The 24,083-nt window shown below is 37.4% G+C and overlaps 1 protein-coding gene across 1 annotated transcript in view; it reads left to right on the top strand.

Moving 5' to 3' along the window:
* crebrf (creb3 regulatory factor) overlaps positions 1–24,083 on the top strand; it is a 31,864-nt gene that overhangs the window by 1,638 nt on the left and 6,143 nt on the right. Inside the window, exons 2-7 of the mRNA XM_005170286.6 lie at positions 15,205–15,402; positions 15,484–15,609; positions 17,077–18,286; positions 19,940–20,134; positions 20,231–20,420; positions 22,919–22,992. Coding sequence (XP_005170343.1) covers positions 15,286–15,402; positions 15,484–15,609; positions 17,077–18,286; positions 19,940–20,134; positions 20,231–20,420; positions 22,919–22,992 — 1,912 coding nt within the window. The 5' untranslated portion in view covers positions 15,205–15,285. The remainder of the gene's footprint in view (positions 1–15,204; positions 15,403–15,483; positions 15,610–17,076; positions 18,287–19,939; positions 20,135–20,230; positions 20,421–22,918; positions 22,993–24,083) is intronic.

The following is a 24,083-nucleotide window of genomic DNA, read 5'->3' as shown; positions in this document are numbered from 1 at the left end:
TGAACACGTGGTATATGATGAAGAGAGAGAGAGAAGTGTGCAAGCAGTGATGTTTGAGATGAATGTCATAACAGTTTGATTGACAGTTCATGCAGATAGTAGAGTAAGTCTATTTATAGTAGATGAGTTGGTGGCATTTCACTTTTATTTTCTTGATATTGCAATGGCATAGAATTTTTGCTTGAATGTACCATATTTTTTTGAATAGTACATAAGTACAAGCTTTTCTTAATTTAATTTAATTATTTATTCAGGCTGATGTTATTCAGAGGGTCAGCATTGAAATGTTGCTTGAATGTACCGTGTTATTTATTGTCTTAATAGTACATAAATCATTTTTCAATAGGTAAGCAATTATGTTTTACCCCAAACAAGCTTTTCGTAATTTAATTTCATTATTTATTCAGCTTCTCATGTTGTTTAGAGGGTCGGGATTAAATTGTTGCTTAAATGTACATTATTATTTATCTTCTAAGTAGTACCTGCATTGTTTTTCCAATAGGTAAGCAATTATGTTTTCCCCAAATTAAGCTTTTCTTAATTTAATTTAATTATTTTTTCAGCTTCTCTTGTTATTCAGAGGGTCGGTATTGAAATGTTGCCTGAGTGTACATTATTATTTCTTGTCTAAGTTGTACATAACAAATTTTTCAATTGTTAAGCAATTATGTTTTACCCAAAACAAGCTTTATTTTAATTTTAAATGTATTATTTATTCAGGCTGATGTTATTCAGAGGGTCAGCATTGAAATGTTGCTTGAATGTACCGTATTATTTATTGCCTCAATAGTACATAAATCATTTTTCAATAGGTAAGCAATTATGCTTTACCCCAAACAAGCTTTTCTTAATTTAATTTAATTATTTATTCAGCTTTTCATGTTATTTAGAGGGTCGGGATTGAATTGTTGCTTGAATGTACATTATTATTTATCTTCCAAGTAGTACCTGCATTGTTTTTTAATAAGTAAGCAATTATGTTTTACCCAAAACAAGCTTTTCTTCATTTAATTTAATTATTTATTCAGGCTCTCTTGTTATTCAGAGGGTCGGCATTGAAATGTTGCCTGAATGTACATTATTATTTCTTGTCTAAGTGGTACATAACAAATTTTATAATTGGAAAGCAATTATGTTTTACCCAAAACAAGCTTTTCTTAATTTAATTTCATTATTTATTCAGCTTCTCGTGTTATACAGAGGGTCTGCATTGAAATGTTGCTCGAATGTACATTATAATTTATTGTCTTAATAGTACCTAAATCATTTTGAATTGGTAAGCAATTATGTTTTTCCCCAAACAAGCTTTTAATATAAATGTATAATTTATTCAGCCTCATGTTATTTAGAGAGTAAGCATTGAAAGATTAATTTATTTAATTTTTGAATAGTACATAAATAAATTTTAAATAGATAAGCAATTATGTTTTACCAAAAAGCAAGTAGTATTTTTTTTACTTATTTATTTATTTAGGCTCATTTTTTTTAATTATATTTTATGCAGACGACTCCCTTGCAGAATATCCCAGTCGATCCAAAATTATAAATAGTTATTCCACATGTCTAGTTAAATTGTATTCATCTCGCAATAAATATTACAAAATTAAAAATATCCACACATCTTTAATAATAATTTTAAGTTTTTTACAGGCGGTTTACACATTAGCAGTTAAAAAAACAACAACATTAATACATGAATGTTCTTGCATAAATTCACAGCTCAATTTTTATAAGTTTTGAAACATTTTTATTTGAAAACAGTATGACATATAGGAGAGTAAATCATGAAATTGGTGAAATGTTTAGTCATAGTCATTATTTAATTGCAATATATGTACAGTAATAACCTAATTGTAAGCTTTTAATTATTTTTTAAGCGCTTCAGTTTTCCTTAAATGCAATCCCTGGAAGCTTTGTGTCAGGACTGTGCTGTTGCCGTCTCAGCGATCAGACACCTCTGACATTTGCAGAGTAGTCTGTGCATTTAAAGACCGGACTGCAAAATACTGGCTTATTTGTAATCAGCCCACAGTGTCCTTTAAAGCTGCACAAGCTAATAAGACATCTAACGTCAGCCTAAGTTAAATATGATTTTTAATAAGCACCAGACTGTCTCCTGTCTTCCTGTGTATTAGCCTCAATGTTTCTGTAAATTTAGAGCAAAGGCTATCGTTGTGATCGCAGCACGCCCACGCATAAGATTCTTCAGTTTGTGCATAGCAGAGTGAAGGCTTGTAATGCATACTTGTAAGTAGCAAAGTGAAGTTTTAGTTTATGGTCATATAAAACTTTGTATTAAATGGGTTGATTTTATAAAAAGACTTTTTGGTATTATTTTTAAAGCATCAAGATTTTTGTTCTTTGTTGAGATATATGATGTGTATATATATATATATATATATATATATATATATATATATATATATATATATATATATATATATATATATACAGTTGAAGTCAGAATTATTAGCCCCCTTTTGATTATTTTTTTTTATATATCCCACATGATGTTTAACAGAGCAAGGAAATTTTCACAGTATGTCTGATAATATTTTTTCTTCTGGAGAAAGTCTTATTTGTTTTATTTCTGTTAGAATAAAAGCAGTTGTAATTTTTTTAAAAAGCATTTTTGGGACAAAATTATTAGCCCCTTTAAGCTATTTTTTTTCCGATAGTCTACAGAACAAACCATCGTTATACAATAACTTGCCTAGTTCACTTTATTAACCTAGTTAATCCTTTAAATGTCACTTTAAGCTGTATAGACTTGTCTTGAAAAATATCAAGTAAAATATTATTTACTGTCATCATGACAAAGATAAAATAAATCTGTTATAAGAAATGAGTTATTAAAACTATTATGCTTATAAATGTGCTGAAACAATCTTCCCTCCATTAAACAGAAATTGGAGAAAAAAATAAACAGGGGCGCAAATAATTCAAGGGGGTTAATAATTCTGACTTCAACTGTATATATCAACAAAGGGGTGGTTGTTAAATATCAATTAATTCATAACAAATTAATTAATTGTAGCCTACCGTTTTCACTACCTGACCCACATGATCTTTGCTTTACTCATAACCAAATCATAAATAAATAAAGTTACACACAAATTACCACCTGTCAATCACTTTTTTTCCGCGGGACTCTGGCATGAATAGGCAGTGATCTGTGTCGTTATAATGGCTTTTTCCCACAGCTGGTCGAGGAGACGAGAGTTCATTTGGAGTTCACTGTAATTTCTATTGTGATTGATGATAATTTTCTTATTTTATTATTATTATTATTATTATGAGGAAATAATAAAAAGTAAAGACGCTAAGCCTCGACCATTTTAGTCGGATACACTGAAAAAAATTATTCAAAGTTGATTCCTTGGATTTACTCAATTTTTTTTTACGTTAAGCGGTTGTAAACAATTTATTTGTGTTGAATTTAAACAAACAAATTAAGTTGAACATTATTCAATTTAATTTATTTGTTAAAATTCAACACAAATAAATTGTTTGCAACAGTTCTGCATGCAACACTTTTTTCAGTGTATGCGCTCGATATTTTATCTATGCGACCTAAAAGTATATTTGGCAGCATTTGTGCTAATGCATAAATTTTCACTGTTTACACGGCAAAATCCTCACCGCATGCTCAGATTTAGGAGACATTTATGCAGAATGCAGGTTAAGGGGTAAGTGTAACAAAGGCCAGCCGGCGAAGTGCTATGCAGGTAAACCTCACTCCTCTCACCTCTAAAGGTGCTCCAGCAACAGATTTTAGAAGCCATTGTCTTTAGCCTCCTTGTTAGAGCAACCAACTCCCATGCAAAGAATGGCCAGTTCAATCCCAGCTCAGTGCCGGTTGGCACAAACTATTTGAGTAATTATTGTACTACAATCAAATAAGTAAATAAATGAATAAACGCTTGCTAAATTAACCCACTGACACAGGTACAAAGCGATTCTTATCTTTGAATATTGATTCAACCAACAGTTTGGGACTCTTATCTTCTTCCAGAGGGAAGCAGTTCATAATGTGAACACAAAACAATGAGTTGGATCATTAAGAATCCTCTCTACCTGATTTCTCAAACAAAACTTGAGGATAAAAATATTCAGCTATACCTCAATAAGAGGTGCGTCTTGGATTTGCACTTTGATTCCATGCCTAACAATGCTTTCCAAAACAACATCAGAAGATTGTTCATTTTTCATAAGATTCTTGTTATCTTATCATTCTTGTTAGCTCCATAGAGAAGTGACTTGCGTAAGAAATAATTAATCTCACTAAAATCAAAACAAATGGGGTTTAAAAAAAGGAGAAAGTGTTTCCTGTTTTTTTTTTTTCTGAAGTCAACCAAATTATTCACATATTATTATTTATATAATAATTATTATTATTCACATATTATTAACAGATTGCTGACATGGATGAGTTGCATGATGTGCTTCATACAAACATGAACAAAATAGCAGAAATTACTGCATTAAATACAGGTTAGTTAGTATGCAGTGAAGACAAACATGATTCGTGCTGACCGCAATGTGCTTTCTGTGGTCTACTATTGGAAGCATGACACTAACCAGATTCTTGAGACCAAAAGGAAACTCTCAAGTATTTAATTTTGAAAGTGATATAAATGCTAAATTGCTACAGCAGATTGTTTTACACTCTAGTCATTTATCATCAGGACATTTTGGCTTATTAACAGTAATCTTTGCACATTCTAGGGCAGTGTTTCTCAACTGGTGGGTTGCGACCCAAAAGTAGGTCGCAGGAACATTTTCAGTGGGTCGCGTGTGTGTGTGGTCAAAAAAACAACAAAAGTTTAATTTTTAACTTATTTTGCTTATATCGACTTTTATTTTGAAATGCGTGCGCCACAACTGTTCTGTTTGACATGTGAAATTTTATTTAATTACAGCAACAAATATGTCGAAGTGCAAATACGACCCCGATTATGTAAAGTGTGGATTTGCTTATATTGACGACAAAACCTCAGCGTGTCGTTTGTAGTGAGATGCTCTCACAAGAGAGCATGAAACCTTCAAAATTAAAATGACATTTAGAAATCAAACATCCCAATTGCAAGGACAAACCTGTGGACTATTTTCAAAGACGACTCCGATAGCTGAGGGCATCACAAAAGTGCCGAACATCTTCATGTTCAAAGCTAGTACAGGCACAACGCTCATCTTACTGTGTAGCTCACCGTGTAGCAAAGGCCAAGAAAGCCCACACAGAAGCAGAAGAGCAAATAACTGGTGATTATTATAAAAATGGTTATGATTATTTGAATCATTTTACTTTTATTTGCTGGTTTGTTCTGTTCAACATGATCAGTGTTAATGCTTTATTAACAGTTCAGTTTAGTTAATGGTAATGAACTTTTCCTTACCTTGTTTACAGTATTTGTCGTTTTTACTTTGTAATATTTCTATAATACGTTTCGTTAAAGGGTCACGAAACACCAAAACACATTTTTTGAGCTGTTGACAGTCGTATATGTGTCCCACACTGCTAAAAACACTATTAGGACACCTATATTTCACAAAAAAGTGTAAATTTGTTGTTTTTGCGTTATTTTAAGCAAAATCGTACTTCCGGTTTGAAATGAATTTTTGAAGCTGCGTAGGGTTGTAACGGTATGAATTTTTCACGGTATGATAATCGTCTAAAACAATACCACGGTTTGACGGTTTCGCGGTATACGGTATGTTACAAATGTTACAAAATAATAGAACAGTGAAGCAAATTTGACTTTTTCCAAATAATATATTTTTAGTTACTATAAACAACACCACTTACAATGAACAAATAAAAATAAGAAAATAATAAATAATGTGTCAAAGTCCAAATAAAGTCCAAATAAACATGGTGCAAATCCTCAGTAAAAAATAGATATAAATATTTACTATACTATAAATAGTTACATAACAAAACTAGATTCAATATGGAACATCCTTAGGTTTTATGTGCCAGCATGGATATGGTTGTCTATGGATATGGATTTGGTTGTCTGCAATGCAGACAAACAGCTGCATCTTCATTTGCGTCTTTTGAAAACAGCAAGAGCAGCAGTTCGTCTTTGCTGTGTCACTGTTTTGTCATGTTTCTGTGCTGCTGTGCATGCAAAAGTACTTAGTATGAGAATTATTTCATGAAAAACTTTTTTTTTTTGCGTTTTATTTAGCCGCGCATAAATGTATGCCTATCTCTCATTCTGTGTTGTTCAAAAAGCTTGGTCCACAAACAAAAGCGAAACCTATGCTTATTGGTTGTGATATAGCAAGTTTGAACCAATCTGGGCATGGAGGAGGGACAATGCATCAATGTATCATGTCTGGTTTGTCCGGAGACACAGTGACGAGCGTTTCTTTGTCAAATCAGCGTTGTCAAATGTTGATGACGTAACCGCACTGATTCCGGAGCCTCTGAAAGTTTGCGAATGTTATGTGATACAGCACTGGAAAGCTGAGATTCTCTTCTTTATGCCAATCTTTGAATTGTATGAATCGGATCAGCGGATCAAAAGTTATTAAACATTTAAGAGCAATACTTATTTTTAGCCGCGGGCGGCTGTCTCGGTCTTTAAGGGTTAAAACCGTTGATATGCAATTGTTCATGGTATGATAATCGTGCACGTTCAAATCGTGGTAAACCGTCATACCGGTATATTGTTACAACCCTAAAGCTGCGTCACGGTCATGACATAATAGCGTGTATTCCAGCGTGCAGACTGGACGTCTGTGCCAGAGTGAGTCTTATTACGTCTTACAGTGTGATGCATTAATGCATGAGTAAGGCTTGGTTCAAACCAATCAGCGCGCTCTATTGTGCAACTTCATTAATATTCATTAGTGTCACAGTGTTTTCACGACAGAGACGCCACGTTGTGTTGGCAAAACAAGCGTGAAGTGTTGCTTTTATAGTTTGCTGCCGTTAAGTTTTGTTTTCATTTTCTCTCTGTGAGAGCGCAGCTGGCGTCACGTGTGGATTAACAGTGTACGCGACGCTCCACAACAATAACTTACGTGTCTAAGGAGGATTATTGTTTACCTGAGAGCTGTTCTCATCTCCAAACGCTGAGATCTGGATTCGCTTGTAGTCTTCTCTTCATAAAGACGCGGCTCTAGTTGCTGGTGATTGTCTTGTCTCTACAGATTTGGTAAGTGAGCGACCAGTACTCTGTTTATTCAGTTTGCTCGTATCGAATTAAGTTAACTATTTCACCGAGTCACCGAGTGTAAACACGTTAGCATCACAACCAAACTTTAACCTCGTGTAGGGTTTTTACCGCATTTAGTGACCGGAATAACACACACGTCTTTCTGATGCTACCTGCCGTGTGCATCTAAGTTTCCGGGAAATGCGGAGGTTTTTTTTCTCTCATTCGCCGTGCGGTATCAAACATTGCATGAAAAATACACGCTTAGAGCAGTTCCTCGAATCAAATATCTTGTTTGTCGCGAGGGGCATGAATGAATTCTCTGAATGAAAGAGCCAAACTGCAGTTAAAGTCCAACATTTAATAATTTGGCAATAATTCGACTACAGATGTCCATGTAGGTTAAACACCATCACTTTCTCCTGTCTGTGTATTTTGATTCTGAAACTCGCGCGTGCCCAAATAGACACTCCCACACCATCCCACTTTAGTTCCTCCGACACTCCCCCCAAACAGAGCTGGACACCCCCACTTTTCTGACTTTTTCCAAAGTAGAGGTGTGAAAACACCCTGCTGAAACGAGGGGGTTTCATGGCCCTTTAAATGACAGCAATTAAATGTTTTTTATTTGTAAGTCTCAGTGATTTCCTTAGGATGTTCTGTCACTACTTGTGGATGTTAACAAATACAGACAAATTAATTATAATTCCTAAAATCATATTATAGTTCCTAAGAATTTGGGTTGCGGCTTGAGGACCATCTAAAAATGTGTGTCCAATGGCCAAACCAGTTGAGAACCACTGTTCTAGGGCATTTTGAAGTGTAGTAATATACTTACTGCTAGTCTCCTTTCACCCACAGTCATGTGTCCTGTGCTGTGTTTGCACTCTTTGTTTATTAGCCACGCTGTTATTCAGGATGAAGGAGACTAAAACAGATTGTAAACCCACTTGACCGTAAACTAGTGACCCATATTATTTCAAACAGGAAATATGTCATGAAGCTCAGTGCAATTAATAAAAATGCCAAAGGGTTGATTTTAAAATCATGCTGGTAGTGCTCCCGTAAGCTCAAAAGTGATGCAATGTTTTGCTGTAATGTGTAAGGTTAGCAGTGCTTTGATTCGTGTAATTAAAAAACTAAATTGGCAGATATATCTGCACCGCCTTGCAAAACCCTTCAGGCAGAAAGTCAATCTTTCATCGACAAAAAAGAAGTTCTGTAAGAGGAAATTATGAATTGATAATTTACTGAAGGCTATTAAATATTTAGCATTAGCTAACTGGTGTTATCATCGTATGGTTTGAGATTAAAGTAGCTTTCTATTTACCTCGTCGGTCCAATTTACTTTTATACACTCAAAAAACGACTTTTGCTTCTTGTTCGAACTTCTTATTTAAAATGAGTTAAAACAACACAATTTTTAAAGGGTCACGAAACATCAAACTTTTTTTTGAATCTAAATTTTTTAAGTGTTACAGTGTTCAGAGAGACGCCACGTCGTGTTGCCAACCATAATTAAAACAAGTGGAAGAGGAAGAATTGTTTGGAGACCAGGGTCGTCAGTGTTGTGTTTATAAATGTGTCGCAATGAAAGTTTTGTTGTATACATCAGGGTTCAACGCTAAGAATTTTTTCTACTAGTCAGATCGGGCTAATGGTTCAGATTTTTACTTGCTCTGCCAAACTTTTCAATAGCTTTATCAAAAAAATTTTAAAAGACAAGTTAATAGTTATTTTTAGCCACATATTTTAAAATAATGTGTCAAAAATACGTCTGTGAATTTAGAATTTCAATATGTAATAAATATTAAACGAGCAAAATTCAGTGATATGCAAATATAAAGTGCATTATGGAAAATGTGGAAGTATTTTAATGCAGTTCGAAATTATGTAACAAAAGGTTGCTGACTGGCAAATTGTGCAAAAATAAAAATCACCTTATTTTTTTCATTGTGTTCTCATGTAAATGTCTGCTTCCTAGATGTTATAAACAGACATTTAATTTTAGCCTTATAATTTGATGTTGCCACCATGTTGCCGTCTCTTCGCTGTACTGGTTGTTACCAGGTTACGGAAAAAAAATTGCATGCTCAAAACATCAAATCAAATAAGAGCATCTGAGTTTGATAAACTGGATGAGCCTGTCCGACTGTCAGTGAATGGCAAATGAAAACATCCCTTACCTCAAAACTCTGTGCATTATTAGAAAAAGAAAACACACTGTACAGTCGGAAGTGTAGCATGCATTCATAATGTGTTTTTGCGCATCGACACTACTTTAAATGAGTCTAATTTACTATTTATTAATCAGCAACTGCGTTTCACGAAAGACAGAGTTAAGCATTCTTTTATCCCACATGGATGCTACGAGGATAAACAAGGAACCAAGACCTTAAGTATGGTGAGAATTGTCTGAGAGGCATCCCCTTTTTGCCCAGTAGGCCTACCTTGTGTTTTATTTGCTAATTTAAGCTATTTTTTAAAAGATAAATATAATGTATAAAACTCTACATTATTTATATCACTTCATAACACCTATAGATCTGATAAGCATTTTATATTAATGGACAATGCACAGATATTGATGTTTCACAATGTTTTTACACTACATTATTTGAATCTACAAGCTTAGTTTACATTGTTTACAATGTTTACATTGCTCTACTTACATTAAATCTAAATCCTAAATCTCAGAAATGACAACAGATTGTTAAGACTTATTGAATGTCAGTTTTAATGTTATTGATTAATGCACTTACTTGACAGAGTTCATTCATTCATTTTCCTTCTGCTTTTTACAGTGGAATGAACCGCCACTTACTTGACAGTTTTATGTATTTTAGGTGGTGTGTGTAATGTGTTTTATGTTTGGCAAAATAATTTCCAATTGCATCTTTAGTGATTTTCAACTAAATACACTGTCTTTACCCAATAGGTAGATTTAGAGGTTTTTGCAAAAAAAAAAAAAAAGCACAAGTGGATTTAGCTGGTTTTGACACAAAAGAAAATCTACCTCGTTAAAAACCAAAGAACCGTCTAAAGTGACATTTTAAAAAAAAAGTTATTTTATTTACTAGCTAATAACCTTATCATTTTTAAGGTATTATTATCATATAATATATAAATATTATTGTTATTTGCACATTTTTAATAATGTTTCAAAATATTGTTTTAGTGTGTTGTATTACCAACCTTTATATCTACATGTCATTTTGTTCACTGTAAAAAATGTCCCAACACAGATCAATTTAGCCGACTTAATTGTTTTTAAAAATTTAAATTGAACATAAAAAAATTAAGTTGGCCCTAAAAATCCTTAAGAATCGTGTTGTTTCAGCTCATTTTAAATCTTTTTCAAAGATCTTTTTTTGACTGTATATCCTCCTCCTCATGTGTTGTAAACCTTTTCCGCAATTCTTGTTTTTTTTAATTGTCTAAACTACTCCAAGTGGTAATTTGAAATGACTTTTTCTGACCAGAGTATTCAGCTCAATAACATCATTTGAAAAGCTGCTCTCATGTTTCTATAGTCCTCTACTCCTGATCATATTGAGACCTTTCATTCCAGCCGCTCAGGGACTTGTATTCATGAGAACAATGCTTGTTTACCGCACAAGATAATCATTGTCAGCTGCTGTGTGGTCTATTCATCTGTTTCTCTTTCTTCTGTATCATCTCTACTTCTATATTTTCCCATCATCCAATGTGGTGTTATTAGCTTTTGCTCTGTTGGCCTGTCAAAATTAGCATTAGCAAAGAAAACGCTAATATCTTCAGTTATTCTGCACTGCGTGTTTAGTGTTGTACTAAACTCCATGTCCTGCTAACATTTGAGCGCTGTTGAGCACGTTCCTAAACAGCGCTGATTTGCCGTTGTGTTCACATTATTAATAGAAATGACTATGACTGGCTATGAAGGTCATTAGTTTATCGAACTCACTGCGGTCTACTGAGTGTATTCTTAGATACAGGGACACTGGAGCCTTTTAAAGTCACGTCGATCAGCTGGTTTGTCTATACGAGTGATCAGCTAATGACACTCAGTAAACAGGGGTGAGTTCAGTGAACCGATGACCTTCACAGCCAATCATAGTCATTTCTGTTGAGCACTTGTAGCGAAATTAACAAAATTTATGAATGAAACTGATTAATTATAACACATTATTATTAATTATGAATATTCAGCAAATAAAAATTCTGTATTGATTAGTACTAACTTCCAGTTTCGTGACAACCCTGGTGTGTAAGTCTCCTTGGGTAGTCATTTCTTCACATGCTGCTCGTGGTGAGATGAGTTAACAAGGCGTCTGGCCTATCATCCTTAATATTCAGCCCCAGTTTTGCTGCTGCTTGTTGTGGTTGACCTCAATGCTAAACATTATTATTTATCATACTCCTGCCTCATTCGCACTCGCAGTGGTTTTGTCGTTGAAAGTGACCCGTTGGTCAATGTACTTCTAGTATTGATATTAAATCAATACCATGGGCAGCCAATAACCATTCTCATAAGATGACGGAATTTATTAACATTTGACTGAATTTATTAACATTTATGAAAGTACAGGCATTGAACAATGAAACTGAAACACCTGGTTTTAGACCACAATAAGTCATTAGTATGGTGTAGTTCAGGGGTGTAGGGCGTCTTTTTTTGGCCAATGCAGCATCGATTTGTCTTGGGAATGACAGATACCAGTCCTGCATAGTGGCTAGAGGGATTCTGAACCATTCTTAGTGGCCAGGTCACTACGTGATGCTGCTGGAGTAAAACGTGACTCGTTTCTCAGAGTATTGAGCCTATAGGGAATGCCATGGTATTTGAACAGCCACCAGGCGTGGCTCTACTACAACCTCAAATCAGAAAAGTTCGGGACAGTAAAGCATTTATCTCTTTGTAATGTTGCCATTCCTTTTCACAGCACTTAAAAGACGTTTAGGGACTGAAGACACCAAGTGATGAAGTGTTTCAGGTGTAATTTTGTCCCATTCTTCCTGCAAACAAGTCTTGAGATGGGCAAAAGTATGGGGTCTTCATTGATACGTTTTGCACTTCAAAATGCACCACACATTCTATATTGGAGACAGGTCAGGACTGCAGGCAGGCCAGTTAAGTGCCTGTTTCCTCTTTCTCTGCAGCCAGAGCTTTGTAATGTGTGCAGAATGTGGTTGTCTTGTTGAAATATGCATGGGCATCCCTGGAAAAGAAGACAGCATATTGTGCTTCAAAATGAGGAAGGGTAGAGGGTTGCTGAGGAACTACTAAGAGATTTTAGCTGCTGTCTGGGCTTTCCATGCATCTCTACACCCCCCTTTCTTCATGTGTTCAATACTTTTCCCAGGGTCATTTCATTTTATTACTCATTTGTAAACTTATGACTTTTGTTTTCTTTGCATACAAGCATTTATTTGGTTGTTACTGACATCTGGAGACAATTCCAGATCAACAGCACCTTTAGAAATATGTTTTCTGAGAAAAATGGTGACGTGTTCAAAACTTGTTTCCCCCACTGTAGGTAATGTCTATGTGTACATAGTGTATTTGTTCAATGAAATGTATTTTTATGCTACATATTTTCTGTAGAAAGTCCTAAATGTAGTTCTAGTTTGCAGGCTGTCAGTGAGTAAGCAGAAAAAAAGGAAATGTTTCTCAGTTGTTTTTCTTTCTCTCACTCTGCTGCTTCTGTGGGCTGTATGCAAACCCTGCCGTGCACAAAAGCCAAAGGGTGATAAGACGCTTATTTGACTCGCTCAGTGCAGCAAGCAGGAAGTGATGTCATCAAGCACAAGCGAGAGACAGGATTGTTTTGCTCGGCGCTGAAGCTGGTCAGCACAAGCCTCACATGCTCTCCAGCATATATTTTTTTTGTTGTTGATTTGTTATGCAAAGAGTGACCAGCGATTCGGGTCCTGCTGTCTATGGCTGTCTGTCAGTCGAGGGGAAAGGGAGCCGTCGGTGTCGTTTTAAAAATAGCCCTAGTGTTCAATGCTTTTGCACTATTGCCGCCTACCAAACCGATACGATTTAAGGCTCCCTTCTCTTCAGCTGTGGATCTCGGGCAACCTCCGTAACTTTTTGGCGTCCATGGCTGAGCCTTTTAAGAAAATGTTTCTGTAGATGCAAAACAACAACAACATAACATTGATGCTTATGAAACCAACCTGTTTGTGGCTGTTTTCATGTCAGCACACAGTTGCTTTTGACAGCTGTTTACTCTCAGCGCTTCGTAGTCTGTGCCAGTTTGCAGCTTGTAAGTGACATTTTGTTTGTAGATATCCTGCTTTACCGGACTGTGTAGGGTTTTTGTGTCCTGTTTTGTACACAAATAGGCAAGTAAAAAAGCATTTTTTCTAGTTATATTTAGTTAGTTTTTCTTGTTTAAAGGCTGAATTTGAGATTTAAAAAGTAATAATTTTATTTAAAAAAATTACTGTGCCATAAAAATGCCCTACACTCACTTTTGCTCGTTCAAACTGCTTATTTAAAATGAGCTGAAACAACACAATTCTTAAGATTTCACTGGGATAACTTAATTGTTTTATGTTCAATCCACATAAATTTGTAAACGTGTTAAAGGGCACCTATAGTGAAAATTCTACTTTTCAAGCTATTTGGACAAACATATGTGTATGGACCATTGTATTGGGGTGATACAAACACACCCAGTCCTTTTTTTTTTCAATTTAACAACATAAAAACGGTGGACCAATTAGAGCGGTTTTCAGACCGACCGCAACTTTACGTAGGAGTGCGGTTCACCCGGCCACCGAATTGATTGACAGCTGTGCGCATTAACATGTTCCGGTAGTCACGTGTATATGTCAGCAAGACCAGACAGACATACGCAAAGCAACCGGGAATAAAAGGTCTGTTCTGTTCGCTAGGATCAGCAATCATCATCAAATGTGATTAAGAGTAAGTTTCACATGTTTAAAGTGTTTTAAAACAGAGCACGTGTGTAATTAACTACAGCGATTTAATTCAGCTTTACTTCATCAGCACAGCCGCATGTCAGAACAATTATAAAAGAAAAAGCTTTAATCCTGGTTTGTGGAAGTTAAATCAGGTTTATTTTGTACATTAACATCACAGATATCCACACAGCAGTGGAGGTTAGCCTGTATCCTGTCACACTTGAGTGCAAAAACAGTGCTAAGCGCGCTCTGTCTGTCTGTCTGTCTGTCTGTCTGCCTGCCTGCCTGTGTGTGTGTGTGTGTGTCAGCAGCGGTGTGCGTGTGTATCTGTGTGTGTGTGTGTGTGTGTGTGTGTGTATGTGTGTGTGTGTGCGCGCATGAACTTTGTAACGATATTGTGTGTGACTCATCAATGCAACTTCACAACAAATTCTGATTAGTAAAGATTAGTTCTTACTGTAGTATTTCTCACAAACGCTACGTGAGACCTTCTTCCTTTAAGTCTCTCTCTTGTATGACCCCCCCCCCACCCCCACAACGCACAATGGCTGCTTCAGAAATCGCATACTTCCATACTATATAGTACACTAAAATCAGTATGCGAGCCGAGTAGTATGTCCGAATTCATAAAATTCGAAAATCAGTATGCGAAAAGTACCCGGATGACTTACTACTTTCAGCGAGATTTTGAAGTGCGCATTCCATGCACGCTGCTCTATCCCATGACGACGCAGGTAGGTCACGTGACCATGACAAAATGTTGGATGTACAGTAGTACGTCCAAATTCAATTAATACTTTTCACATTCATACTGTATGGAGCGTACTATTTTAACGGCTGACGAGTAGTACCTACTGAGTAGTAGGCGATCTTGGACGCAGCCAATGCATTTTTGGCAATATTAGCAGTTAGAGTTTGTACGGTTCACCTTTGGCATACACTTTCCAACATTATACGTTTTGGGACATATTTTAGTTCTATTGACAAATATTATTCCAATGATACATTGTAAATGCAGACTAACTATTTTTGTTGTTGTCCAAAATGCAACGTCACGTCAACAAGCATGTTATTTAAAATGTGTGCTAACTAACCTCTCTTCTGTTTTGTTTTCCTTTCTCAGACCGCAGTCAGGTGAGGAGCACAACTCAGCCAGACTTGAGTGTGCTGCTAAAGCCTCAATATTGAAAACAAGAACTTTTTTATGTTTAAAACCAAACTTCCTCCAGAGATTGACGACAAGATAGGGAGATTGAGGCAGAGGAGGTGCCAGAAAAGTTTCCGTCAAGGAACTGAGGATCTGTGCTCTGCAATGCCTCAGGTAGGAGGCCTGTCATTCAGATGTTGATGCCCGTTGAGTTATTGTGAAACCATTTTAATGGCATGTTTCTCTTGCTTATAGCCCAGCATTAGCGGAATGGATCCTCCCTTTGGGGATGCCTTTCAAAACTGCTCTTTTGCTGACCAGGCGCTGACCAGCACAGACCTGTTGGCTAACAGTTCTGACCCAGATTTCATGTATGAACTGGTGAGTTCGTACATACCTCACTAGTGTTGGTTTCAGTTTTTTCATTCATACCTTGAGGCTTTTAAACTACTAAGGCTACATGGGATGTGGGGTAAAATCAATTGGCCACAAATAGTAATGGATATAATAGTCAGATAGTAACTATGCTATCCGAACCGTGCCCAGGCCCGTTTTAGGGATTGTTTGAGAAGTGTGAGTGCTCTGAATCGGGCTCAGGCGCGGTTCAATTGGCCGGCCCTGGCCCGACTGGAAGAGGTGTGCCTAAGCGTGGTTCACTTGTACACTTGTAGTGTGAGTGCAAAGCGCACCTGAGCCCGAAACTGAAGAGAAGACGTGACTTTTAAGGGACTGTTTCATATGGATTTATTAATCATTCTTACTGTTCAATGAACGCAAACTGTTGTAGATTACTAAAGACGCAAACCCCTCACTGCACGAAAGCTGCACCTTCAGCAAACCTCCTAATTCCTGCAACACGAGGACCTTACGCCCTATTCACACGGGGCGTCTGCGTCAACGCTTCCCATTCACTTTGAATAGGTGACGTCAGGCGTTGCCGAACTGCATTGTGGAACCGTCGGCGCCACTTCAGAGGCTATGCAGGCTGCAGAAGTTGGGACTAGGTAAACTTTTTTTATTGGCTGACGCTGCTATGACGATCGGGTTAGCCCCAACTTCAGACACGCCTTCAGTCGAGCGTTGACGCTAAAGCCCCGTGTGAATGGGGCATTATGGTTGTTTGTGAGCGTCAAAAGTGGCTGATCTGTTCGGCGAAGTATTTGTCTGCGTGTGACCGCATCCCAAACGACTAAAACAATATAACTACAGAAATCTCAACTGAGCGAAAGCGCTTTTTACTAAACAGAGCATCATCAATGACGGAAGCATGCCCAGGCCCGAATGTAATGTGAGTGCGGGACTTAGTGGGAGACGGAAGGGGGGGACAAGCGTGCTTCGGCCTGGTTCAAGGCAACTGTACATAGTGTGAGTACACCCTTAATCTAACACAACAAAAGGGTAGCATAAAGGCGGAGCAAGACCCACTGAACGCTATTGGTTTACAGAGATACGTCAGTAGCTTGTGCACAAGCTAGGAGAATGAAAACAAAGGAACCGCCATTTTTAAATACACTGCCAAAACATTGCATCGTGATATGTGAACGACCCGTACCGCTTTACTTTGAGATTTCCTCAAGTGAGAATGACGGCGACTGAAACTTTCTGTTGTACACCACGCCCACCAAAAGAGTATCATTGGTACTGTTTGGCAGTGGAGACACAAGCCTGATAAAGGTGACCCGTACCGACCTGTACCGTACCGTACTGTACTACTCAGTGGAAACAGGCCATTATACATCATGAGGATTATATTTTGTCACAAGCACACCTCTTTTTAACTAACGACTTTGTATGTTTTTTCCAGTGAAGTATGAAAAAGGTAACCATATTATTTTTAAATGTTTGCAGGATCGGGACATGACTTGTCGCCAGAGCCCTAGAGGAGACATTTTCACAGTAGGGGACTGCAAGGACTTGGATACCATGGATCATCTACCCGAGTTGGTGGACAGTGACCCTGCTTGCAACTCCAATTTCGAGCAGTGGGACACATACTGGGAGGACTTGACCAAGTACACCCGACTTACCAGTTGTGACATCTGGGGCACCAAAGAAGTTGATTTCTTGGGCCTTGATGACTTTTCCAGCCCTTACCAAGACGAGGAGGTGATCAGTCGGACTCCCACGCTGGCCCAGCTCAACAGTGAGGACTCGCAGCCAGTTTGTGACACCCTTTACCATCCTGATTTGTTGGTGGGTCAAAAGCAGCTTTTGTTTCCGACTCCCACCATGGCCAAAAAGACCAATAGATTCAGTAACCCTTCGACCGGCGCCTCATCAAGTCGCAACCCTCTGCCTGACTTTGCCGAAGGATCCCAGAAGGCAACCTGGCCTGTTCCCTCCAGCACTGACACAATGGCCAAGGCCCAAATTCATGGTCCTAGCAAAACATCAACCGAGCTTCTGGAAAACACGGATTATGTTCGTAAAGCCAAGGTATGCTTCAGCGTACCACGTAAGCCTTTGGTAGAGAGCTCTGCCCAGCCGGTTAGTATTTCTTCCTCTACTCCCATCCAGGAGTCCACTGCTTCACTGGTCAGTGAGGACCCAGCTGTCATTACCGCCGCCAACACTGCTTCGTCCATTAGCTGCGAAAAGAGAGTGGCGATACCTAAACGAGAGGTAACAAGTGGTCCCGCTCCAGAAGTAGGGACTCTAAGGGCTGTGCCACACAAACTCCACTTCCCTTCAGCTACCGGCAGTGAAACCTTGCTCACCATGAGTGCCCTTGGATCCGACGCTTCGGCAGCAGACAAAAAGAAGGAGGAAGAGCACAACTACTCATTATTCTTGACCAGGGCCAGGCTGGCAGGGAAGGTGACCGCTGACATAGAAGAGGAGGAGGAAGAGGAAGAGGAAGAGGTGGATGACGAAGAAGAAGAAGAAGAGGAGGAGGAGGAAAAGGCTGAGGAGTTGGACTTAGACGATGAAGACCACGATGAAGGGTTTGGCAGTGAACATGAGCTCTCAGAGAATGATGAGGAAGAGGAAGAGGAGGATGACGAGGATTATGAGGGAGATAAAGATGACTATGCTAGTGATGCATTCTCAGAGCCAGGTATGAAATGTGTTTTTGTTTTGTCTTGTTACTGTTATAGCCAAATGACTAAACAATAGGGATGCATTGATTTACACACTGACTTTGATACAAATCTGATGCTGTTGCTTATTTATTGAACATTTAGAAAACAGTGCCTGACGTGTGGAGGTACATAAATTCTCTATGGAGCCAGATCAGTTTCAAAATAAGACATTTACAAAATATAATTTATACATCCACAACACAATTCACGTTTACAAAATCCAATTCATAAGTTCACAACTCAGTTTGTAAATACACAAATCCAATTTGTAAGTTCAAAACACGATTCATAAATACACAAATCCCATTTAAATTCAAAACACAATTCATATACACATAAATAAAATTCGTAAATTTAAAACACAATTCAAAAATACACAAATCTCACTTGTAAATTCAAAACATGATTCAAAAATACACAAATCCAATTTGTAAGTTCAAAACACACTTCTTAAATATATAAGCCCAATTCATAAGTTCAAAACACACTTTGTAAATACACAAATCTATTTTTTAAATTCAAAACACGATTCTAAATTGACAAATCCAATTCGTAAATTCAAAACACGATTCATAAATACACAAATCTAATTCGTAAATAAAGAACACATTTCGTAAATACACAAATCCAATTCGTAAATAGAGAACACAATTCATAAATACACAAATCCAATTCGTAAATACAAAACATAATTCATAAAAACACTAATCCAATTCGTAAATTCAAAACACAATTCGTAAATTCACAAATCCAATTCGTAAATTCAAAACACAATTCGTAAATTCACAAATCCAATTCGTAAATTCAAAACACAATTCGTAAATACACAAATCCAATTCGTAAATTCAAAACACAATTCGTAAATACACAAATCCAATTCGTAAATTCAAAACACAATTCGTAAATACACAAATCCAATTCGTAAATTCAAAACACAATTCGTAAATACACAAATCCAATTCGTAAATTCAAAACACAATTCGTAAATACACAAATCCAATTCGTAAATTCAAAACACAATTCGTAAATACACAAATCCAACTCGTAAATACACAAATCCAATTCGTAAATACAAAACACAATTCGTAAATACACAAATCCAATTCGTAAATACAGAACACAATTCGTAAATACATAACATGTTTAAAAAATACACACATTCAAAACTCAATTCATAATATACACAAATCCAATTTGTTTGCCGACAATATTTATGACATTTACTTGTGAACTCACAAATTGTGTATTGTATTCATAATTTGTGTTTTGAATTTACAAATTGGATTTTGTAAATGTGAATTGTGCTCTGCATGTAGGAATTGTATTTTGTACATGTATTATTTTTGAGACTGATCTGGCTCCATGAAATTCAGTGCTACCAAGCGACTACATATTGCATTAAGCACACACAAACTTACAAACTAAAAAAAAAGTGACTTTTGCACCCTTTAACAACAGGTACAAAGCACAGATTATATTTATGTCTGATCCTAGACTGGCAGGATGTTTTTCGCGTCACTTGTGCGAATCAAAACATTGAAAAAAAATGAACGATTTCAATTGTTTAGTGATTCTGTGCACAAAGGTTTTTTTTTCTCCTCCTCATCACAATCCCCTCTTTTAAACAGGATGTGACACTGATATGGTCGATGATGTCAAAGGCCTGACAGCTGGGATTTCCAGGAAGAGAGGAAAGCGCCGATACTTTTGGGAGTATAGCGAGCAGATCATCCCATTCAAACAGGAGCGCATGCTGAAACCCTCCGAATGGGACAGAGACACGCTTCCCAGCAACATGTACCAAAAGAATGGCCTGCATCATGGTTAGATATTTACTGTTCACCTCATAGGGTCTGTCTTATCTGTCAAAATCATTAAGGCTGATGTGTTTGACACCAATGTTTGACTTGCATGTATAGGAAAGTACACATTGAAGAAATCCCGGAGAACGGATGTGGAAGATCTTACTCCAAACCCTCGAAAGCTCCTTCAGATTGGCAATGAGCTCCGGAAGCTCAATAAAGTCATCAGTGACCTGACACCCGTCAGTGAATTACCCCTTACTGCTCGGCCTCGCTCTCGAAAGGAGAAGAACAAGCTTGCATCCAGGTAAAGCCACATCTGCATCACTTACTAATCATTTAAAGGTTCAGGACACACTGGAGAACTTTTTTTTTATATTAACAGATTTGTGTGTGTTGAGCATCAGTTAAGACAATGTTAGCACCTGTCAGCTGTAATTTTGGGGAAAACTGGATAATTTTGAGCTTTTGTCAGCTAATTTCAGCTTCCGGGTTTAAAATAATTTTTGGGGCGGGATCAAAATCGGCGACGTAGCGCAGTACTGCAAGTGCAATGATGACGCGTCGGTTTCTCATTATTATTCATAGCGGAGTTTTCTTATCCTATGAGAAGAGCCGGCTGCTTAATTATTCATGAGACCTGCCAGACCTGCCAGAATCAAGCCGGAGCTGAGACACGGACCCTAGCACACAGTTTTTAGCCGTTCATGAAGGCTCATATGCGTTTGTTTCCATGATCCACGGGGTTTGTTGCATGTTTTCCCCCGCGATCTTGTCAGGGCCGATTATACAGCAAAGCTGTGTGTGTGCTTCTAGCATTTTTGTCGGGAGAGCAGCAAGAGAATTAGAGAATGGCGGACGCTGTCTTTTATCAGGAGTTCATTCACATTCAGACACATCACTGTGCTGCTGTGTTTGCCTAAATCCAGATTACCAGCAGGGTTAATGGTTAAAATAGACAGGTCAGGAGACCTGCTGCACTGAGTCTGCTGGATACGGGGATTGAGGGAGAAGTCCTCATTTATAGTGTTTACATGAACACACTTATCTTTATAATGATATAAATTGTGGTTATGTGTATATGAAATTACGAATAACAAATGTAGCAGGGCACTAAAGCACTGTTCATTTCTTTGCATTTTAACTTTGTAAACTATAAACTCATGCGTCTCCTCACGGTTTGTCTCATTTTGTGAGCTAACTGACTACAACAGTTGTTCGCTCACCTTCTCCCCTGCTGGCTACGCCCACTCCTGCCCGATGCTCGCGGAGCTCCACGCCCATTATTCATGCATCTTTTGAAAAAATTCTGAAGTAGACTTTAACTGAAAGTGGGGGGTGTCATGGCCCTTTAAACACTATTGTTTTGGAATTGCAATGCAGTACATAAACTGGCCAAAAGGGGTCATATCATGCTAATTCATGATTTCTTTGAACTTTGTTTTGACGCAAGCTGTTAATGCATAGATGAGATGTGTGAAGTCTCAAAGGCTGAAGTTTCAAACACAAAAAGATATTCTTAATAAAAGTTAAGACTCATCCACACCTACATAAAATGCCTTGTTCCAGCCCTTCCCCACACATGTACATCAGTTGGTATGAAGATTGTAAAAACAACGCCAAAGGCATATGCTAAGAGATTCCATCATGTGCTGAAGATGCAAAATTGTTTGTAAAATAAAATCGTTTCAATATGGTATGCGTTTCTCAAACAACAACGTAACTCGCGGCTGAACTATCATAGTACGATGCATCGGTTAGGAAAAGAACAATGTAGTGTTGGAATTCAGCCAATCACAACACTCAGGACTTCTAAAAGTGGCAGAAGGTAGATTTTTCCTATGAATCATCTGTTGAACTGCATTCAAGTAAGACCTGTTGGAAGCCGCTTGGACCCAAGAAAATCATAGTTTGGGGTTACATTCAGTATGAGGGATCTGCAGAGTGGATGGCAACTTCAACAGCCTGAGGTATCAAGATATGTGTGCTGCCCATTACTTTACAAACCACAGGAGAGGGCAAAGGATACTTTAGCCTTCACATCAAAGTTCCTGAAAGCAAAGAACGTCAAGGTGCTTTAGGATAGGCCAGCCCAGTCTCCAGACATGAACATTATTGAGCATGTGTGGGGTAAGATGAAGGAGGAGGCATTGAAGATGAATCCAAAGAATCTTGAACTCTGGGAGTCCTGCAAGAACGCTTTCTTTGCCATCCTAGATGACTTTATTAATCAGTGATTTGAGTCATTGCAGAGATTTATTAATGCAGTTGCCCAAGCTCATGGGAGTCATACACAATATTCATTATTTCTCCACTGCAGCATGACTTTATATTCTATACTGTACATTATTTTTGTTAAGTGATAAGACTTTTGTCTAAGCAAAGTCAGAGCTTACTGTCCTAATTAAATAATCAAAATCAAGGCATGATCATGTTTACAATCTAGAGGCCTTTACCTTTCATGTAAGCCACCTCTGATACCAAATAATCAACCAGAAGTCAAGTTATTATTTGTTGTTCCTAAAACTTAGATGGGCTACAATAACTTTATCAGGTAGTTGAAAAAAGTAGGTGAAAAAAGGTGTTTTTTTAAACATTAGACCATGTAAATATACTGCATTACATCGAATGAACAAACTTTTCTTCTTTTTAAAATATCATATGGTTCCTTTAACTTTATGTCATGCTTTATCAGTAAAATGCTGAAATACACAACACTAAAGTGAATTAACTTGATCAATGAAATGGAAATATTATACTAGCATCCAGCCTAAATATTGCTTTTTTTGTGATTTTCTTCACCAGGGCCTGCCGGCTAAAGAAGAAAGCGCAGTATGAGGCCAACAAAGTCAAGCTGTGGGGCCTTGGAACCGAATATGGTACTTTGTTTTACATTGAAATTAAATATTAAAGCAAGTGCTTGTTTGTCTATTGTAGGACGTCTATGATTGATTCTCTCTTGACCACACAGAGTGAGCACTTTTGCCAAATTTTGAAATTGTCATAACCAAATGCAACATATTTAGGTGTAGTGATTCTATATACCTAGAAAGCTTCTTAAATAATGTAAATGCACATATTTCTGTCCTATATATGTACACAGTACTGTGCAAAAGTCTTAGGCCCCCAGTTACATTTGTTTTTAGTGAGGGTTTCATAACATTGTTACTTTTCATTTTCTTTATTTAATACAAGCAGAAAAGTTGCCCAGTTGCCTGTTTGGGTCTAATCGTCTAAGACAGGGGTCACCAAACCTTGTTCCTGGAGGGCCGGTGTCCTGCAGATTTTAGCTCCAACCTTAATCAAACCCACCTGAACAAGCTAATCAAGGTCTTACTAGATATACTTGAAACACCCAGGCAGGTGTATTGAGGCAAGTAAAAGCTAAAACCTGCAGAGACACCGGCCCTCCTGGACCGAGATTGGTGACCCCTGGTCTAAGACATATGAAAGAATGAGTTCGAGAAAGATAGAAGATTGAATAAAACAAAAAGAGTTTCTGTCTTGGTTTAATCTGCATTTCTGCCAGAACTGTTGTCAATATTGCCTGAACTGATGGCATTGTGAATGCTGAAAAGTACAGACAGGTTTTATTCAGCATGTAATTCCTACTGCAAAGCATCTAATTTGTAATAGTCTTATTTTTCAGCCCATACACAACACTAATGTAATGAAATCATATTTGGAGAGAAAAACAGCTGATGAAGGAGAAATAAGACAACCAAGAAATGGCCTCCACAGAGTCCAGACCTGAATATTACATACAGTATAATATACAGACAGTCATGAAATAGCCTTCATAGAGTCCAGACCTGAATATTACATACAGTATAATATACAGACAGTCATGAAATGGCCTTCACAGGGTCCAGACCTGCATATAATACACAGTATAATATACAGACAGTCATGAAATGGCCTCCACAGAGTCCAGACCTGAATATTACATACAGTATAATATACAGACAGT

Source organism: Danio rerio, chromosome 21 (genome assembly GCF_049306965.1).
Source record: "Danio rerio strain Tuebingen ecotype United States chromosome 21, GRCz12tu, whole genome shotgun sequence".
Lineage (NCBI taxonomy): Eukaryota > Metazoa > Chordata > Actinopteri > Cypriniformes > Danionidae > Danio > Danio rerio.
The sequence above is the reverse complement of the archived record's forward strand: the minus strand, read 5'-3'. Positions and strand labels throughout refer to the sequence as shown.